The sequence below is a fragment of the Ananas comosus genome, linkage group 15 (genome assembly GCF_001540865.1).
Source record: "Ananas comosus cultivar F153 linkage group 15, ASM154086v1, whole genome shotgun sequence".
NCBI lineage: Eukaryota > Viridiplantae > Streptophyta > Magnoliopsida > Poales > Bromeliaceae > Ananas > Ananas comosus.
The window spans coordinates 4,708,418-4,726,587 of record NC_033635.1 but is presented as its reverse complement, the minus strand read 5'-3'; the positions used below and the strand labels follow the sequence as shown (position 1 = coordinate 4,726,587).

The 18,170-nt window shown below is 31.9% G+C and overlaps 1 protein-coding gene and 1 long non-coding RNA gene across 2 annotated transcripts; both read left to right on the top strand.

Annotated features, from left to right (window-relative positions):
* On the top strand, window positions 1,807-4,170 carry LOC109721769. Its single transcript, XR_002219289.1, has 3 exons — window positions 1,807-1,996; window positions 2,465-2,534; window positions 3,887-4,170. It is a non-coding gene; the product is annotated as an uncharacterized LOC109721769 (long non-coding RNA).
* LOC109721422 lies at window positions 11,883-17,886 on the top strand. Its single transcript, XM_020249057.1, has 4 exons — window positions 11,883-12,125; window positions 12,249-12,326; window positions 14,357-14,549; window positions 17,438-17,886. The coding sequence occupies exons 2-4, from the start codon at window positions 12,273-12,275 to the stop codon at window positions 17,566-17,568; spliced, it is 378 nt and encodes a 125-aa protein (XP_020104646.1). The 5' UTR covers window positions 11,883-12,125; window positions 12,249-12,272; the 3' UTR covers window positions 17,569-17,886.

Below are 18,170 nucleotides of genomic sequence, written 5' to 3'. Positions count from 1 at the left end.
TGATGCTTTATCTGCTTTGTGCTGAACACCATGTAGTTGCTCTTCCTTTTTTTTCTTTTTGGGATAATTTATGGTGAAATATTAATTTGTTATTCCTTTATCAAGCTGTCAACTGTTTTGCTGATTAGCTGGAGGTTATTTTCTTCTTAGTTGTTTCTCGTTTTGTTTTGGCATAAGATATACTGCCAGAGTTTCACTTTAATCCAAGACTTTCTTGCAAAAATACGAGGTTATAGGGCTAGAACAAAATAGGGGCTTGTTTGGATGTCAGAACAAGTTATAAATCAATGATAGCTTGTGCAATATGAGATTTATGTTTATGATCGCAACCTAGAAGTTCAATTTCAGTTCTTGCAAGATCCTTATAATGTGATTTTAAGGATAATGCATTCGACTAACAGAGTGTTTTATTGTATCCTGAGGAAAAAGTCTTTGAGTCCGTAAATACTATGCAATTATAGACATATGCATACTCGGCATAAACCAATCACCGCATGCCCATCGAGTTAACAAAATAGATATGCTGAACGAGATTTTCATGTACTGAAATAGGCTCTAAGTTGATAAGTCTCCTTTAACGGAGTGGTTGCTTGTGTTATTGTGTCTTGTTGAACTCTTTTATCTATCATCTAGATATTGTAGTAGAGCTAATGGACAAAATAATGAACGTGAGAGGGGAGCTTGGCATGAAATTTATAGGAGCGCTTGTTGCTTAAATTGGCGCTATGATATTCTGCTGGGCGTGGTTGAAGTCTAGATCATAGATGAAGGAAACTGAAATGCAACTATAATTAATATAAGTCGAGGCCTTTGTGCATAACCTAATGTCACAAGAATTTCTGGCTCCTAACTCAAGTGCAAAAGTTTAATTTTGACTCAAGTAGCGTTTGATTGTCAGAGCAGTACTCCGCCAAATCATGAAATGCTCCAGCTTTTCAGTATCGTGGACAGTTGATACCATATATGACCGTATCGACGTTCTGAAAGAACCACATTTTGGAATAACCTTCCGAATAATCGTACCCTCCTTGGGCCGCGTTCCCCAGAAACTAGCGCACCATGTCCCCATACACATGCAACATAACACGATGCATCCCATTCTAGGTAGCATTGATCTGAGTTTGCTCTTCATTCATAAGGAGTAAGGAGATAAAGTTTACTCGAATGTCTTTTGTGAATCAACTCAAATTAGTTTTTCTGGTATAAACTATGCTTCATATCATGATTTATTAGATTTTTAGAATTTGAATTAGTGGATTCTAGTGTTGGCCGTTTTAGGGCGGGCTGGAATCGATCAGCATGATTTATAAGCTTTTGTGCAGCCTAGCTTCTTGTATATTTTTGTCACTTTTGTAGTAATAGCAGGCTTCGTGTGTTGGATATAAATACTAAAAATACTGTTCTTTGGTAGCTTAAGCTTTTAAAGAAAAACGTTTATTTCATATAATTTAATGTAGTATTAAAACATGATGTTCTGAGTGCAAATCCCACCCGGCTCCTAGCATCATTAATTTCCCTCCGTTTAATTCGAGTCCACGTCTTAGATTTATTAAAACATCTCGAGCCTAGACGTAGTGGGGAGTGTTAAATATAAATACTGAAAACACGGTTATCTAGTAGCTTAAACTTTTGAAGAAAAACAGTTGTTTCATATAATTTAGCAGCACTTTTTGTGTTTTTGAGAGAGATAGGTAGCACGCTACCCGCTTCGTTTATTTCATTTAGAAATAAACTAAGCTAGAAATGTGAATCAACTAGGATTCGAACTTGGGTCTCGGGTACCAACTATCAAGCCCTTTGCCACTTACTCTAGGGACGGTCGGTTAGTAGCACTTTTTGTTGTTTCAATCATTTTGTCAAAAATAGAGAATCGAATGTTTGAGTTCAGCTTCATGTTAATGAAAGAAGAACTTAGCAACAAATTATTTACAGTGGTGACCATGATGGAGAGAAAGGAAAAGATAGCTAATGGATGGGCAGTACAAGGATATATGGTGTAAGTTGCCTGGTCTGTTTCAAACTGATTCAAACTGATTGCCACAAGCATATGCTTATCTTGTATACCTCTTTGTGCCGTAGTTTTAATTTCTGTCTTGGTTATGTATTTTCAGAATGTTTCTTTCTCAAGAATCTTACAGTTGGTATCAACTGCAAATCAGCAATCTCTACTGTTATTTCTCTCTCTCTCTGTATATCCAGGAGCAATTATAAATTCTTGCGGAACGAATGATAGCCCGATATTCGATATACTACTATCAGCAAAGAATTAGAGAATGCTTTCTTTCCTACTGTGATAGAGTAATCTGCTTCTACTGAATAGCATTAATATGCTACACAAGCTTCTTCTATGATGCAAATATTGAATTTTATCTACTGTCGTACGCTTATTAGATACTACAAGATTTATATATTTTACTGATATTATCATTGATTGAGGGGAAAGTCTCATTGTGGCAATCAACAGGTGGATTGTAGGCATCACATAGGACTGTATCAGCATCACCTCCACAGATTCAAGGCCCTACGAAATGTCGGTTAGTATTCAGAGCACTCTTTACTTTTGCTTTTGGGGGTTATTTTCAAGTGTTGAATGAGGCTGTTAGTTACTGCATCTCTTTCATCTAAAGAAATTATCTGTCTCCTTCTTGTCTTGACATCTTGAGCTCTATGTTGTTCTGCTTTTTTAATTTTTGCTGTCACATTCTTTGCATTTGGAACCAATGAGTTTTGCTTGGAGCATGACATTTAGCTTTGTAAATGTGAGTTTCATGAGCAATGTTGAGGAATAGGACACTTAAGCATGATCACCAACTTTATTTGTTCTCTCTTTTTTGGATTTACATACCTTTATAACCTTGTCCTTGTGCTTATTTGGACCTTATAATATGGGAATTGCATAGCTGTTTTTTTTTTAGGTAAATTTTAATTTTTAGCGCGTTTTCACTTTGCCAATCTGAGGTTCAAGAAGTTGTATTTAATTATCTTATCATTTTAATTTTGTTTCACCCATGGACCCACTATTAAGTATAGTTAATCAGAACCAAAAGAGATTTGAGGGGCAATTTAAACAGCCGAAAAATGTATAACAAGTGGCAGAAAAAGTTTTTTCCGCGGCGGTTTTTTGCAGCACTCGCAAGTGCCGATTAAACATCTGTCAGTAGTTATTTTATTGGCACTTCTTACAAATTGCTAGTAAATGTTAAATGACCAACACTTTAAACCGCCACTTATAAAAATGGTGCTCATAAGTGCCATAAGGTAGTAAAGTGTAAATTATAGGATAATAAAACTTGATGCTATATCATCCTTTGGTTTTCACAATATTATTTTATTTAATTTTATTTAATGGTAAGTACTTATGGTGAAATAAGAATAAAATATAGGGTAGTTAAGTGCAACTTTTGAAAATGTGTTAAACCACTAAGGGCCAAATTGAAGTTCACTATTTTTTTTTTTTAAAAAAAAAATCTTAAGTTGGTTCCTTCCTACTGGCATCCTTGGCTATATATTCAGATATAAGGTATTTCCAAATGTCCTTCCAAAAGTACCATCCAATAATTTTTCCATTAATGTAACTAGAGTTTTCTTTTTTAGTAGGAAACAGAATAAGAGAACAGTGAACAAAGTTGCATTATTGGGAAATAGAATAAAGGCAAAACATTATGGACCTTCCCTGAACTATTCCATATTTCATAAATAGATTCCTGAACTAAGAAGATCCAAGGATAGGCATGTTGATCAGACATGGAAAGAACAGTGGTTAAATTGTGAGTGCATAAACTAAGTCACTGTAGTACAGTGAATATCCATACATTTTTTCCTCTGCAATGCCACCATCTATGTCTAACTTTTGGCCTTTTCTCATTTATGGTTGTAATGAACTCAGGTACAATGATTACCCTACATGTTCCTGGAGAAGTGTGTGGGAAAAGGGTAATTCTACAGGTACATCCCTAAGATGGTTATAGATTTTACACCCTTATTTTAGAGTTCACAATATTTAATATATTTTTAATATTTTAAGAAAAAAAAAATTTGACAAGATACAGAAGTCTTATTAGTCATGGATTATAGGAATGTAAATCTTACATCCCTTATTGTTGATCTCACTGCTCGTCAACCATGAATCATAGTACGAGGCACGAGGTTACAACAAATGTGCTCCCTATTCTTTTCCCTTCTTAGTTTAGAATGAATAAACATTTTCGCTTTTTCACCCACGCTTTACTTTTAATTCAAGCCATTAAAATAAGAAAAATTCTATATGTACACCATCTGAGTAGCGTGCACATCTTATATTATCTATTTAAGAGTTTTATAATCTTTTTTACGATTGTAGTATTGAAAAAAATAAATCGAGAAGATTAGTAAAATAATAATAATAAAATCCCTGCACTCCCACGTAATGTATTAATTATTTTCGTGCATAAAAAAAAAAGAAGATTGAATCAATATTATCTGAACCTTGGTTCGTTTTGATTCGAGTACCTAATTTTTAAATTTTTTTGATTTTAGCATCTCAACTTTTAATTTATTTGATTTCGGCCATTTGGACACCCTATCTACTTTAATAAAATTATAGTCGCGTATATTATATGAAATAAACTAATTAAGTTTGCAAAAATAATCAAACATATTCAAATTTAAAATTTAAAGAGTCCTTAAATATCTCAAATTAAATGAGTTAGAAGATCAGGTTGAACAGTCAAAATATTTAAATGTTAAGTCATTGAATCAAAATTCATTGTAGTTCAAGTGAGTTTCGTACGTTTTTAATAAATAAAAATGTATAAATTTAAATTCCATAATTTACAATTGTCTCAGGGATACCAAAATGTTCAGAATGATTGTTGAATTCATTTAATTCATGAAGAATATTTAATCTCCACTTGCGCCTTTTTTTTTTTTTTTTTTTTTTTTTTTTTTTTTTTTTTTTTTTTTTTTTAATCGCATAGAACTTATCTGAACTATATACCATTTTGAGTTAGCTATTTTGACCTTCCGAAAATTTAATTTTACTGCTTAAATTTTTAATTTGTTCGAGTTAAGTCAGCCAACGATATTTTGACTGTAAAATTTTAATTAATTACTTTAATAAATTTATAATTGCGAGAATTATATAAAGTATATTAACTAAACTTGTAAAGATAAACGACATATTAAATTTTTTAAATCAAAGTATTGTCGTCTAATTCAAATTAAATAAATTAAAATTTTAAATAGTAAAATTAAAATTTTGAAGGATTGGACAGCCGGCTCAAAACAATTCATAGTTCAGATAAACTCTGTTTAGAAGGCAAGAGAGCCAACTCAAAATGATACAAATTTAACATTTTCTTGATCGACTTGCTCAACTTGTGCGATCGTATACTCGAACATGATCAATATCATCTTTCAACTTAAATTTATAAAGTTTGGAGATGAATTCAACAATCATCTTAAAATTTTGAACTGTTTGAAACAACAGTAATATGGAGGATAGAAATTGGCATAATAAGATTGGGACTTGAATTTGTAAACAAATTAAACTTCGGCTAAATTGCACTTGTGGCCCTTAAATTATGAAGCGGCTGACACTTTTAATTATCAAACTTTAATTCATTATAATTTTTAGTTCGATTTTTAAACTTCTTTATCGAGTTTTATTATTTAATTTATTTAACTAAATATTAATATGTTGCTAATAAAATAATAATACGGCATATCATTATATCATTATTATTATCATCATCATATTTAAACCGCAATACTGTCACATCATTGTAGTATTTGACACATCACCATCTGGTTCAATTATTTAGACTGAATGAGTTGACTGCAACAATCTAAAAAATTAAGACAAAAAATATGATAAATTAAAATTTGAGAATTAAAATATTACGCTCTTATACTTTGAGGAATAAAAGTGTAATTTAGCCTAAACTTTACAAGCAATGCTATCCTGACACCCATAGGCCATAGGGCAGATGTAAATTACACACCCAAAGTATTCTTGCCACCCATTTTGTTTTCACTTTTGTCTTTTCTTTTTTAAAAAAAAACCTAAAACCTAAGATGATTTTATCAACCTTTAGATCTTGAAATGCAAGATCTATGCACATACAAGGAGTGTGTATAGGTAGCATATTTCAAAAAATATCCGGGGTTATTTGGTTGCATGAAGTTATAGTTGTAGCTATATACAAATTCAAATTCGTCGTTTAGTTTTATACATTAAGGGCTTGTTTGGTTCAAGAGTGAAATTGGAATGGATAATGAAATGAGAATGAATTGGAATGGTAATTGGAATGGCCCATTCCTCCTAGACGTTTGGTTTATTTGTGGATTGGGAACTAGAATGAGTTATTCACATTTCATTGTTTGATTCGTATAAACTAAAAAATTATAGGATACTATAATAGTAATTTTACTCTCAAATATAAATTTATATTGTTTAAAATTTATAAAAAATATAATACTATTCTCTAATAAGTTTTTCAAAAAAAATATCAAATTTATTTTTAAAAACTTTTATTGATGTGGGTTAGGGATAGGGTTTTGAGAGAGGATAGATTTTTTTTTTTGTTTGATGAGAAAGGGGTGAAGAGAAGGAGGGTGAGATGGTCACATGGGCTTCGAGAACTTAGTGGGCTTCCGGAATGAAATCTCAATCAGGGCTAGAAGACCGGAATCAAGTTGAAGGCTAATGGGTCATTCCCATTCCAGTCCGGAATAGGAATCCCAAACTGATTCATGCGAACCAAACAAAATTAACCGGATTTAATCAAATCGATTCCCATTCCATACCCAAAATGGATGAATCAAACAAGCCCTAAAATATTACTGCAATATTTGAAACTACTCTTGATGTACCATGTGTCGCTTTCTTACTCGACCACATGAGCCGAATCGATCACCAACATAGGTCATAATTTTATACACCAACAGTATGTAAGAGCTAATTCTAATTAATTCTGTTTGGTTCATCACCTGAATCGGAATCGGAATAAATCATTCCCATTGTTGGAGTTTAGTTAAGGTGGATATAAAAAACGTAATCAAATTAATATACTAACATTATCTTTATAATATATTACTTTAAATTGAAATTAAAAATTAAATATTAAAAGTTTACATCAAAATTTTGAAATAATGTCCAAATTTTAAATCTATTGTTTAAAAAAAATTAAACTTTGAAGTTGAGTGGATAATTCAAAATATAAAACTAAAATTTTGATTTATTCAAATTCAAACTTAAAATTACAATTTAAATTGTAATTTGAATCCATAAATTTAATTTAAGTTTGAAATAAAATTTGAATAAAACTTTATATAAATTAAAATTTAATTTAAATTCAAATTCATAAGTTAGATTCGAAATACTTGATTAAATTTTAATTTTTAATTTAAGTTCAAATTAAAATTTAAAATTATATATTTATTTTTTAAATTTTAACTCATATTTTTAATTAAAAAAGTTGAAAAAATAAATTTAATCCGAATAAATATCCATTCTGTCCGGATTCAACTTTCACTATTTCCCATCCAAAAAAATGTTATTGGAAAAAGAGATAATTGGGGGATTCCCATTCCACTCGGGAATCGGAATCGGAAAGGGACTCCCACGTACCAAACACCCACAAACAGATTCATTCATTCCGATTCCGATTCCAGGATAAAAAAGAAGCGAATCAAACACGCCAATACTATCCAAATAAGATTATTTGGGGACTCTCTGAATGGGCGTGGCGTGGCCCATCTCACCCTCTCTTTTTTTCCTCTGCATTATTTTCTCTCTCTAAAGAAATCAGTGCGTACGATTTTTTTTTTTTTTTTTTTTTTTTTTACCTTTTCGGTTTCTGTTTCTGCGACGGGTGCGTCGCTCGTCATGCGGTACCCATCCGCATCGTTCCCAATCTATATTTACCATCAAAGTATTTATTAAATCAAAGTAATCATGGGGGCGCTTGGTTCGGCATAAAATGAATAAAAATTTATTTTTTGATATGAAAATATTTCTTTCGCTCGTTTGGTTCGGCGTAAAAGTACTTTTATGGATTTGGCAAAAAAAAATTTGAAGATTTCGTTTTTCGCTGTTTTTCAGCGAAAAACGAAAACTTAAGTTGTGTAAACTTTTTTACATTCATTTTTTTTCAACCGAATCAAACAAATGTAATTTTTTTTTTCTTTTTAACCAAATAAATATCGATGAAAAGCTACTTTTTTTTTTCTACAAACCAAACACTACAAAACATAAAAAAAAAAATTTTACGAAGAATTATTTTTCATAATTTTACATTGAACCGGACAAACCCTTAACTAAATTGATCTCTAGTTTAATCCAAAGATAGAACTTAGATTGAAATAATTAAAAATCAAATATATAATATAATAAGATTAAAATTGTGTGGAGTGAGGGTTCTTNCTCTCTCTCTCTCTCTCTCTCTCTCTCTCTCTCTCTCCCTTAAAAAAAAATAAAATAAAATAAAAAAAAAAAACCTCATGGCTGCTTGCCAAAGTGATTTCATTTAGTCAGGGGTGTAAATGTGGTGCCAAGGTTGTATTTTTTTTTTTTTTTTTTTTTTGATTTTTTTTTTTTTTTCAATCATTCAATTCTTAGGATAAAAAATTATAACAAACTAAACTACGGTTTGTGGATAAAACATTTTTAGAGGTATAAGAATAAATCAAGTTAAATTCACCGAAAAGTTACGCAGCAAAATTAAATATTTTAAAGGCCATAATTACTTCAAAATGATTCCAAGTTCCAGTTATTTTTAAATATTTCGTGACGGATTAAAAAATATATCTTATAAGAAAAAATATTGATGACGGAAGAGGGGTATATTTGAAAAAACCAAAAGTGAAAATATTTTTTGTGTCCCTGACTTAAGGGCAAATAAGAAAGGTCAGTGATAGTGGAAGAATATATTTGAAAGGGCAAAATAGTAATTTTATACCGATAACAGAGTTCATTAACAGATTTTAACTCTAGGGGTATATTTGAAATAGGTTGGAACGTAAAAAAGGTATTTCCAATATTAGATTTCTAACAAGAGTAAATCAGAATATGGAAAATTTTTTAGGAGTATATAAATAATTGTCCCTTTATTTTATTTCACTATAAAAGAGTCTACTGTTAAACAAAATATCACTCTATGGTTTCCAACCTTTGGTTTCCAACCTTTAGTTGTAATCTTACGACCGTAACATACAATAGCTCAAATCTCTCTACTTGTCTTATCAATAGTTTTAGGATTTATTGCATACAGTTTTCTGTAAATATTTCAAATAATAGATATATTTTTTATTTAATTTTTTTATATTTATTTCTACAAAAATACTAACGTTTTTAAATATACCCCTGATATTAGGTTCGTTAGAAAAGTACAGTTAACCATAAGTAAAATACTTGATCCTAGTTAGTGAATAAAATAAAGTGACATTTTTACTCCTCTTATATTATTTGTGATGGTAGAAACAAAACAAATGACTATTAGTAATTTTTGAAATAATATTTCTGCATAATTTTAATAGTTGGAGCTTTGAAAAGAATATAGTTGTGATGGCAAAATTTATACTTATTTTCTGCTAAAAAATAAATAACGCTCTAATGGTAAAAAAATCAGAGAAGTAAATATGAATATCACTAGATTTTTATGGGGATAAATATGAAAAGTTGAACTTTGTAAAAATATATTTGTTATTTGATATGTTTATAAAGAACTGTATTAAATTAATCTTTTTCTATTACTAAAATTTAAAAAAGAATTTTGTAAATGCTAAGGGGGCTTGATTATAATCCCTGGATTAAGAGTTGTAATTCTATAACTTTTTTAAATTATAGATTTAATATTTTTTTAAAATAAAAAGTAAAATTATAGTATAATTAATTATAACTTTTTAAGGCAAGTGAAAATATGGAAATTTATTTATTTATTATTGTTTGTTTGATTAAATCGTGAGTTATCCCACATGGTGTTATCTTGTAGTTTCGCAATCATTATTAATTAGGTAAACTTCAAATACCAACCCTGTGGTTTCGCAATTTCTTACTTTGGTATCCTGTGGTTTAAAGCGTATCAAGTTAGTGTCCTGTGATTTCATTTTTATCTTTTCGTCAGTTTCTTTGTTAATATTTGTTAAATTATATACAAAAAATTTCAGATATCCCATCTAGGTTTATCAAATATTCACTTTAATACTCTTTTGTTTTAACTTTGTCAGTAATTTAACGAAAAAAATTAGTGAAATCGATCATAAAAAGATAAAAATAAAACCATAAGATAGTAAATTGATACATTTTAAATTACAAAGTACTAAAATAAAAAAATATGAAACCACATGGGTGGTATTTAAAGTTTTCTCTTATTAATTCAATGCGGTTCTCCTGATTTCTCTTTTGTGGGGTCCACTACACCTACACTCGGTCCACCATAAATTTCTCCCCACTGTGGACCGTTCCCAATGATGAACCAGAACAAAAGCAAAAAAAATGTACGGAGGCCCCCTTAACCGTTAAGTTGTTTGAAACAGCCCTTTTTTTTGGTATTTGCCCCCTGTAATTTAGTATATTTTACTTTACCATTTCAAAAAATTGCAATTAACTATTTATAATTTTATTTTGTTTCACCGAAAAAATCTACCAACAAATAGGGTGGCAAAATAAAATTTATTAAAAATCACAGGATTGTATTTTATTTAACGATAGATTTTTACAATAAAATAAAAATAAAATCACATATTAGTTAGGTGTAACTTTTTCAACCACAACGTTGCAAAATAAAAACACGCTAAATCATAAGACATTTTAGTGCAGTTTTTTGAGTCACAAAATGGCAAAGAAAAAATGTGTTAAACTATATGGGGGAAATTGAAATTTGCCTCTTCTTTTGGTTTGATTGATATTTTTAAAATTTCAAATCTTTTTATTTAAATTATTCTAGTTACTTAAAAATTTTACTAAATTTCATAATTTTAAAATTTGAGATTCTCTCAGCTGCAATTTTTAATGGGCAATGCTACCTGTACATTCTGAAAATATATCTAAATCTTATATTCTATCATTTAAGGGCGATTATTGTATCCATGCCTTATCAATTTTTTTAAAATAATAATAAAAATTCCAAAGAATTTCTAAACTATAAGATGTATGGTGTAAGCACTTTCTTTTTGGGGTCTTTTTGGGGATATAGAGCGAATATTTGTTATTCTTAAAAATTTGTGTTAAATGTATCAAAAATTTTATAAGGGTACTGTAAATATAAACGTATTTTAAGAACAAAGAGATATTTTCAAAAGAAAATTTAAGAGATCCGAAACTTCTATTTATTTGTTATATATAGTATAAGCTAATAATAGATAAAAACATACAGAACTTACTTAAACTATGAATCATTTTAAATTGACTATTCAATCTTTAAAAATTTTAATTTTACTACTCAATCTTTTTTAATCTATTTGATTTGAGTTAGTTAACTGTACTTTGACTTTAAAATTTAAGCTATTTACTTATTTTAATAAATTTAAAGTTGTAAGAAGTTCATAAAATATATTAATTAAAACTATAGAGATAAATAATGCATTTAAATTTTAAAACTAAAAATATAATGGACCGACCTTGAATAGTAAAATAAAAAATTTGAAAAACTGAGTAGCCAACTCGAAAATTTTCATAGTTCAAGTATGTCATCCACATTTTTATAAAGATAATAATATTACCCCTTTTTCTTAAAAAAAAAAATTATCCAATTCTAAAAAAAATTAAACATAAATTAAAAATTAAAGAGATAAAATTGAGGGGGCGATTTCAAAATTGATCATAGTTGAGGGGTCTCTGATTTAAAATCACTCACCTCTCTCTCTGTAATCAGTAGCTTAAGTACACATAAATATACTCTCTCTTTCTCACTCTCTTTTTCTCTCTCTAGAGAGGGCTCACTTTTTCTCTCTCGTTTTCGGAGGCGAAAACGCCAGATTCCTCAGAAGCGCTCCTCCTCCACCGATTTTTCCGGGCGCTTGTCGAAGAAGCTTCGAGAGAGAGCGGAGATCGCATCGCGCCGCGATTTCGCATCCCCATCCTCATCCTCATCCTCATCCTCATCCTCCTCTTTGTGAGAGGGGCGTCTCCTCGCGATCCGAAAACGGTAATCTTTTACCTCGGGATTTTTCTTTTTGTAACTCTGTTTTTGGCGATTTGGAGGGATTCGGATGCGTTATTTTGCGAGATTTGATGGTTGAATTGTGGGATTTTGGGGAGATTTTGTTAGGGTTTCTTTGCGAGGAAGAGGGAGATGAGCAAGGGCCGGTCCCCCGAGCCCTTAGATTTCTTCATTTGGACGGTGGAGGTATGTTTTCTTAATTTCTTTTTGATTTCTTTTTTCCATCGGTTCATCAGATCTCGCGTTCGTACTGTTGCAATTAGATAGAAAATTTGTTTCGATTTATTTAGATTTGGTTATTTGAGGTGTTACCAGTATGATTTGGGATTTTGATGAGTTTATGTGTAAGTAGAAGAAGTAATAAATGGGGAGAGATAGGTTCCTCAATATAAAGCTTATTTTCTTATTGTATCCGAGCAATCCTGTTGACTTTTGGTTGATCCGTGGTATCGTGATGTTGTTTAACGATCCTGTTCATAATACAAGCGAAGACACATGAATTCATGAGATCTCAAAACTTAATCACTGATGCTGGAAAGTAATTGTAATCGGTTGTCGATGGGGATGTGTGCTTGTTAATTGAAGATGCGATGATGTATTGCTGGGTTAATGCAAAAAACGTTTGCAAGCTTTGGTAAGGAGATTTTTACGCTGTTGGTTTCTTTGTCTTGCACAATTCCTCCTTTTCTCTTTTAATTAAACTTCTGTCATTATTAGGAATACTGAACTGAAGTTCAGTGTGGATTGTGGAAAACTCTATGTTACCTATTTTTTGGTTGTGGTGATGGATACTGGAGAACGGGAGGATCCAAATGTTCCATTTGATAGAGTATGGCTTGAAAATTTTCCATGATGATATGATTATGTTACGCTTTTCTTCACATGAACTGAAGAGGCTAAGATTTGCACAGCTTTTAAGACTGTTTGTCTCTTCGAGAAGAAGGAAGGGTTCTAGTTTGAGTCTAAGTAAATGGTCTTCTAGGAAGTTTAATTCTTTTTTTCTTTTTTAACTTCTTCCAGATAGAGGAGCTGTAAAGGGAAAATATTGGGAGTCAAAATAGAAATAACTAGGTCAAAGTCGAGATATGTTAATTTGGAATATTTAGTAGATTTTAATTTTCAGGTTAAGTGGAGGACAAATTGTCATGGAGAGGAGTTGTTATAAGGGCAAAATGGTGTTGGATAGGACTTTGATGTGGTCAAGATGATTTTTATTCTTTGCTATCACAGTTAATTTTTTTGGATGGTCGTAATATTATCAATTGTATCCAAATTTCAGAGATTGTTAATTTTGGACGATTTCTTTACTGTGGACGGGGTGGCTAAGACACTGCAGAAATCATGGTTTTTTTGTTGTTTTATTTTACAGTTGAATAGTTGTGGTAATATCAATTTTGCCCAAATGAGATGATTATGACCGCACAAGCTCTGTTCTACAGAAAATAGATATGCATAAATTTTTATACTAATTTTTTATGCCTTTATTACATTAGGTTTGCAGTTATTAGCATAGATCGACAACAGGGAAAATTCAGTTCCATTATCACGAAAACTTCAATTTTGGTCGACTATGCTGGTCCATGTATTGATGCAGTTTGCTGCTACTACTCTATTGCTTCATTTCTTGAGAATTATTTCATATTAGAGAGCACTTTTGTCTACCATGAGCTACTAAAGAACTTATACTTAAATCTTCTCAAATCTTATCCATTATTGGAGCATGACTGGCTCAACTTGGACTGGTTGACAATAGCTAAGCTGCCAATCAACTTGGAACGCTAAGACTAATGGGAAATAACGGAAAAATAGCTGATTAATCTTATCTTCAGTTTCTTCTCTCAAGGCTTTAATCTGTAAAAGCATAATGCTTTTCTAATTTTTAGTGAATCTAGTCCCACTTCAATCCAATTTTTACATCATATGGATTCTTCGATTAAAAAGTTCGCATAACCTCATTTTTTTATCAAAATGTTATGTGAATTAACTTACATAATTATTAAGTTACATCATTTTTTTAGTTTCAGAATACTGATTTTGTCATCTTTCTTTGCAAAAGTTTCTTCTGCAAATCATTTTTCGTAGGTTCATCCGTTATTCTGCTGTGAAGCAGATTTTGAACATTTTTCTTAAAACAAGAAAGATTAGGTCTGCAATTTAATTGCTTTGTTATTTTTATGATTTGTATGTCGAGCCTGACAAGATACACATGATTTCAGGATGTCGGGCTGTGGTTAGAAGAGATAAATCTTGGTAGCTATCGCCAAGTGTTTGAAGAGAATGGTGTCAATGGGGAGTATTTGGAGAGCTTATCCATGTTCACCACAGAGCAGATACTACGGTTTATAAGACGATGCCACATGAAATGGGGTGATTTCATCACACTCTGCAAAGAGCTAAGGCGCATCAAAGGTTCTGCTCTTTTAACTCTCATACTTCTAGCTATGACTGCATGTAGAAGTTATATGTGACAAACCATTGCTGGTTATATTTAATTATTATTATTGTTCTGAATCAAAGGTTTAGGGCAGGCTTAAGCAATTCTCTTTTCTTCTATCACTTGGTCTTGTGTCTAACTCAGCTGATTGAAGTGCTAAGATGAATTCCGTTCTCAAGATTGTCAATAATCTGTTTGACCTTTGGGAGAGATCAAACACTTAAAAATGTATTTGGTTGAAAACTTTTCTGCTTGTTCATCATGTTCCTTTATGAGCAAATTGCTGAAAGGCTTGAAGATAAATTTTGCCGCAACTGCGACCTTCCCAACATCCAAGGTTTTAAGTGCCCGTCGGCACAAGCCGTATCTACCATGCCGTATCTACCATGCCGTACCGTGCCAACAAGATATCCGCACAATACAGACCCAGTACCAATGGCACAGTTCAAAACCCTCTATTCTTTAAATTAGTAAATAATTTTCTCAATAAAGTTCAAAAGATGTGATAAAAAGACATAATAAATAGTTAAAATATTTTGTTGCTAAAGAAAATAAATATTTTATACTATTATGTGTCGGCATATAAGAATTTTTTTGACCGGCACGCATCGGCACGGCTTGGCACGCACAGTGCCTTACCGTGCCGGCAAGTTTCCAGCACGACCCCGTGCCACGGCACTTAAATCCTTGCCAACATCCTTTCTATTCGTCTGAGAGATCCAAATTATGCATCACTAGCTCTTCCCGCAGAAATCTGCCTTTAGTACCAAGTTGAATAGAATTCTTATGTTTCACTATTTATCAATCTCACAGCTAAATGGTTTTCACCTCAGCCCTTCAGTTATTATGAATCCTTCTTTGCTTATTTATTTTCTTTCCTGCTAAAAGATACTGTCTACCGGAAGATAGTTGCATCCCAGATCCTTTGATTCATGTTGAAGAAGTTCCTAGCCAACATGGAATGACATTCATTACTTTAGCATACAATCATTAATTGAATATTTGTTTGAATATAAGGATTTAACACTTACATACCTGCAACCAATGCCCATATTCTAGATCCTTTTAAAAGAAGCTATATCATGAGCTTTGCACCTTCTAGGTTTGTTTGACATAACCAAAGAAAAGAAATCATGATAAGCTTGGAGTTTCTTTTTTCCCCCCCTTTTTCTTTTATCAGCATGAAATGGCACTGTCAGAAGTCTTGATTGTTGAAGTCATGAGAGGTAAAAAATGAGGTATAAGAATTATACTTCGCTTACTAAAAGTAAGTAGATTCGACTCTTGTGCTCCTCTGTAGATTGTTGATTTCTTCTTCTTCTTCTTTTTCTTCTTCTTTGTGACTATCTTACAAGTTTTTATAGATTTTGACTGAGAAAATTGAAATAGCTGACGAGAGTAGAATTTTTTTTTTGAGTTAACAATATGATTTTTTTTTTTCAATTATCATAGAGGTTTTAAGATTGGTTTGGAATTTTGTGCAAGAAAGAAAACCGACCATCCTAAACAGTTTGCATGTTTCATTTCTACTTGTTACTCAGTTTCAGATGTGAATTATCCAAGTTTGGATTGATTTGCTCCGTAGTATGCATTTGGATAAAAGGAGGATTAATTTATATTGAATTTTGTGGTTAGAATCAGCTTCAACCATTCACTTGGTTAGGAGTTGACAATTTTTTAAGAGCCTAAATTTGATGGTTATCTGTAAGAATCAACAGTTGTTTGATAAAAATTGTGTCATTTTTTAGCCGATTCTTGAATCATATTAGAATAAACTCTCGATGTAGATCAAGTAATCATAGAGACCTAATAGAGTCTCTTGTTTGTATTTTTGAGTTCTATTGTGTGTAAACCATAATTCTTAGACAACCAACTGAAACTACCAGTGTCCTTTATCCGCACTAATAAAAGTCAAAGCCTGTATCTTATAGGACACAATGCATAACTACATATGGCATTGTAGTAAATACCAGTACCTGGAGTAGTTGGTACCCCTGGGGGGCTATCCCAAAGGTTGGGGAGTTTGAACACCTGCTAGTGCAGTTCAAAAGTTGGCGGTTTTCAAGCCCCCGGCTTCTCGGGTTATATCTAGTATCAGTTCTTATTACTGTTTGGTTAATTTTGGGATGAGATTAATTATTATTATAGTCTCTTGAACTTTTATTGAACAATGCTGCTTGTTGAATTATTCCGACAGTAATTGCAGAAAGAAAGCAAATCTGTTACTATTTGTATTGGAAAAGTACGGGGAAGTTGAACCAATTACAGCAGACTGTCATCTTCCAACCATTGTAACTTGTGAAATATCAAATTATTACCACTGTGGGCTCATCTTGCAATATTTCCATTGGAAAGCTCAAAATATGAGCATATATCTTGATGACAGTTTCAATGGCATTGATCATTTGATTAATTCTCAAATTGCTATAGGGTGTAGAATCTGAATAAACTTTCTACTCATCACAGAGGAAACCTTTTTCTGCCTTCCGAAAGAAACATACATTCCTTCCTACCAGAAGCTCAATGGTATATAGCCTAAGTCAGCCTGTTGTTATTTAGGTTGGATGTTACTTTGTTCGCCCTGATGTGCATAATCCTCTGAATTGAGTCTTCGGAGTTGTCTATTGATGTTGGGTATGCGCTGAAAACAGACAGTTCTGTGACTAGAATGAATAATACAGTATTCAAAAATTAACGACTAAAGGCATCGGACTTCTTCGCTGTGCAACCGTCTTTGATTGTTGTTTTTTTTTTTTCATTGATATTCTACTCGAAAGTTTTCTGAGAGTCCTATATTTTATGCCATCAAAGTATATATTCCTTTGAATTTGCCTAACCACCTTTTTGTTGCACTCTGCAACAGTTGCATGCCTAAAGGGAGAGCAAGAAGTCCGAAGGCCGTGGTGGGCCCCGCCATGTCTCTCGGTGGTATTCGTACGTATGGCCAAGCGTAATAGGCAATCTCGCGTTGTCTCCTTGAAGCTGGAACCTTAAGGAGCTCCCACATGCAACATGGCCACCTCCCCGCGGTGCTTTACGAAAACTCCATCTCCTTCTATTCCCTTTTGCTCCCCTCTATATTTAACACATAAATGGAAAGGTGGCTTGTAGTGTTTCTCTATGGCTTGTGAGCTGCTTTTACCTCTAGAAGCAGTGTATCTTTCTCATTCGGTGTTTTTCTTATATATATGTTTATCCATATTCAGTTGCTTTTGTGTATTTATTTTGGTTTATTTTGCACATTTAGTTTTGTAGAGAAACTAAAACTAAATCCATATAAAGACGCTCAATTCTGTGTCCTTTTTGTTTCTACTATGCTGATTTTTGATGGGTAATGTATATTTTTTGTATACACCAGCTTTTGTTCAGATTACTCAACTACTCCAGTTCAATATACTTCAAGATTTAAATGTAATAATTTTTCGCAATGTTGTATCTTGACGAGCAGAGAATCTGTGGTTTCTAAAATATCCTTTTTTTTTTTTTTTGTTTTCTGTACTATTTTGATGGAGACCCCTTTATTGTAGCCATTTCATCACTTCACTACCTCTTCTAGAACCCAGAAAATCTGAGAATCTCTCATCACTTGGAAAGCA

Excerpts from the sequence above, each read along its gene's own strand:
- LOC109721422 (XM_020249057.1), top strand. The coding sequence starts at position 12,273 with ATGAGCAAGGGCCGGTCCCCCGAGCCCTTAGATTTCTTCATTTGGACG. Across the intron at positions 12,327-14,356 it reads TCTTCATTTGGACGGTGGAG|GATGTCGGGCTGTGGTTAGA; the intron begins GTATGTTTTCTT and ends ACATGATTTCAG. Across the intron at positions 14,550-17,437 it reads AGAGCTAAGGCGCATCAAAG|TTGCATGCCTAAAGGGAGAG; the intron begins GTTCTGCTCTTT and ends ACTCTGCAACAG.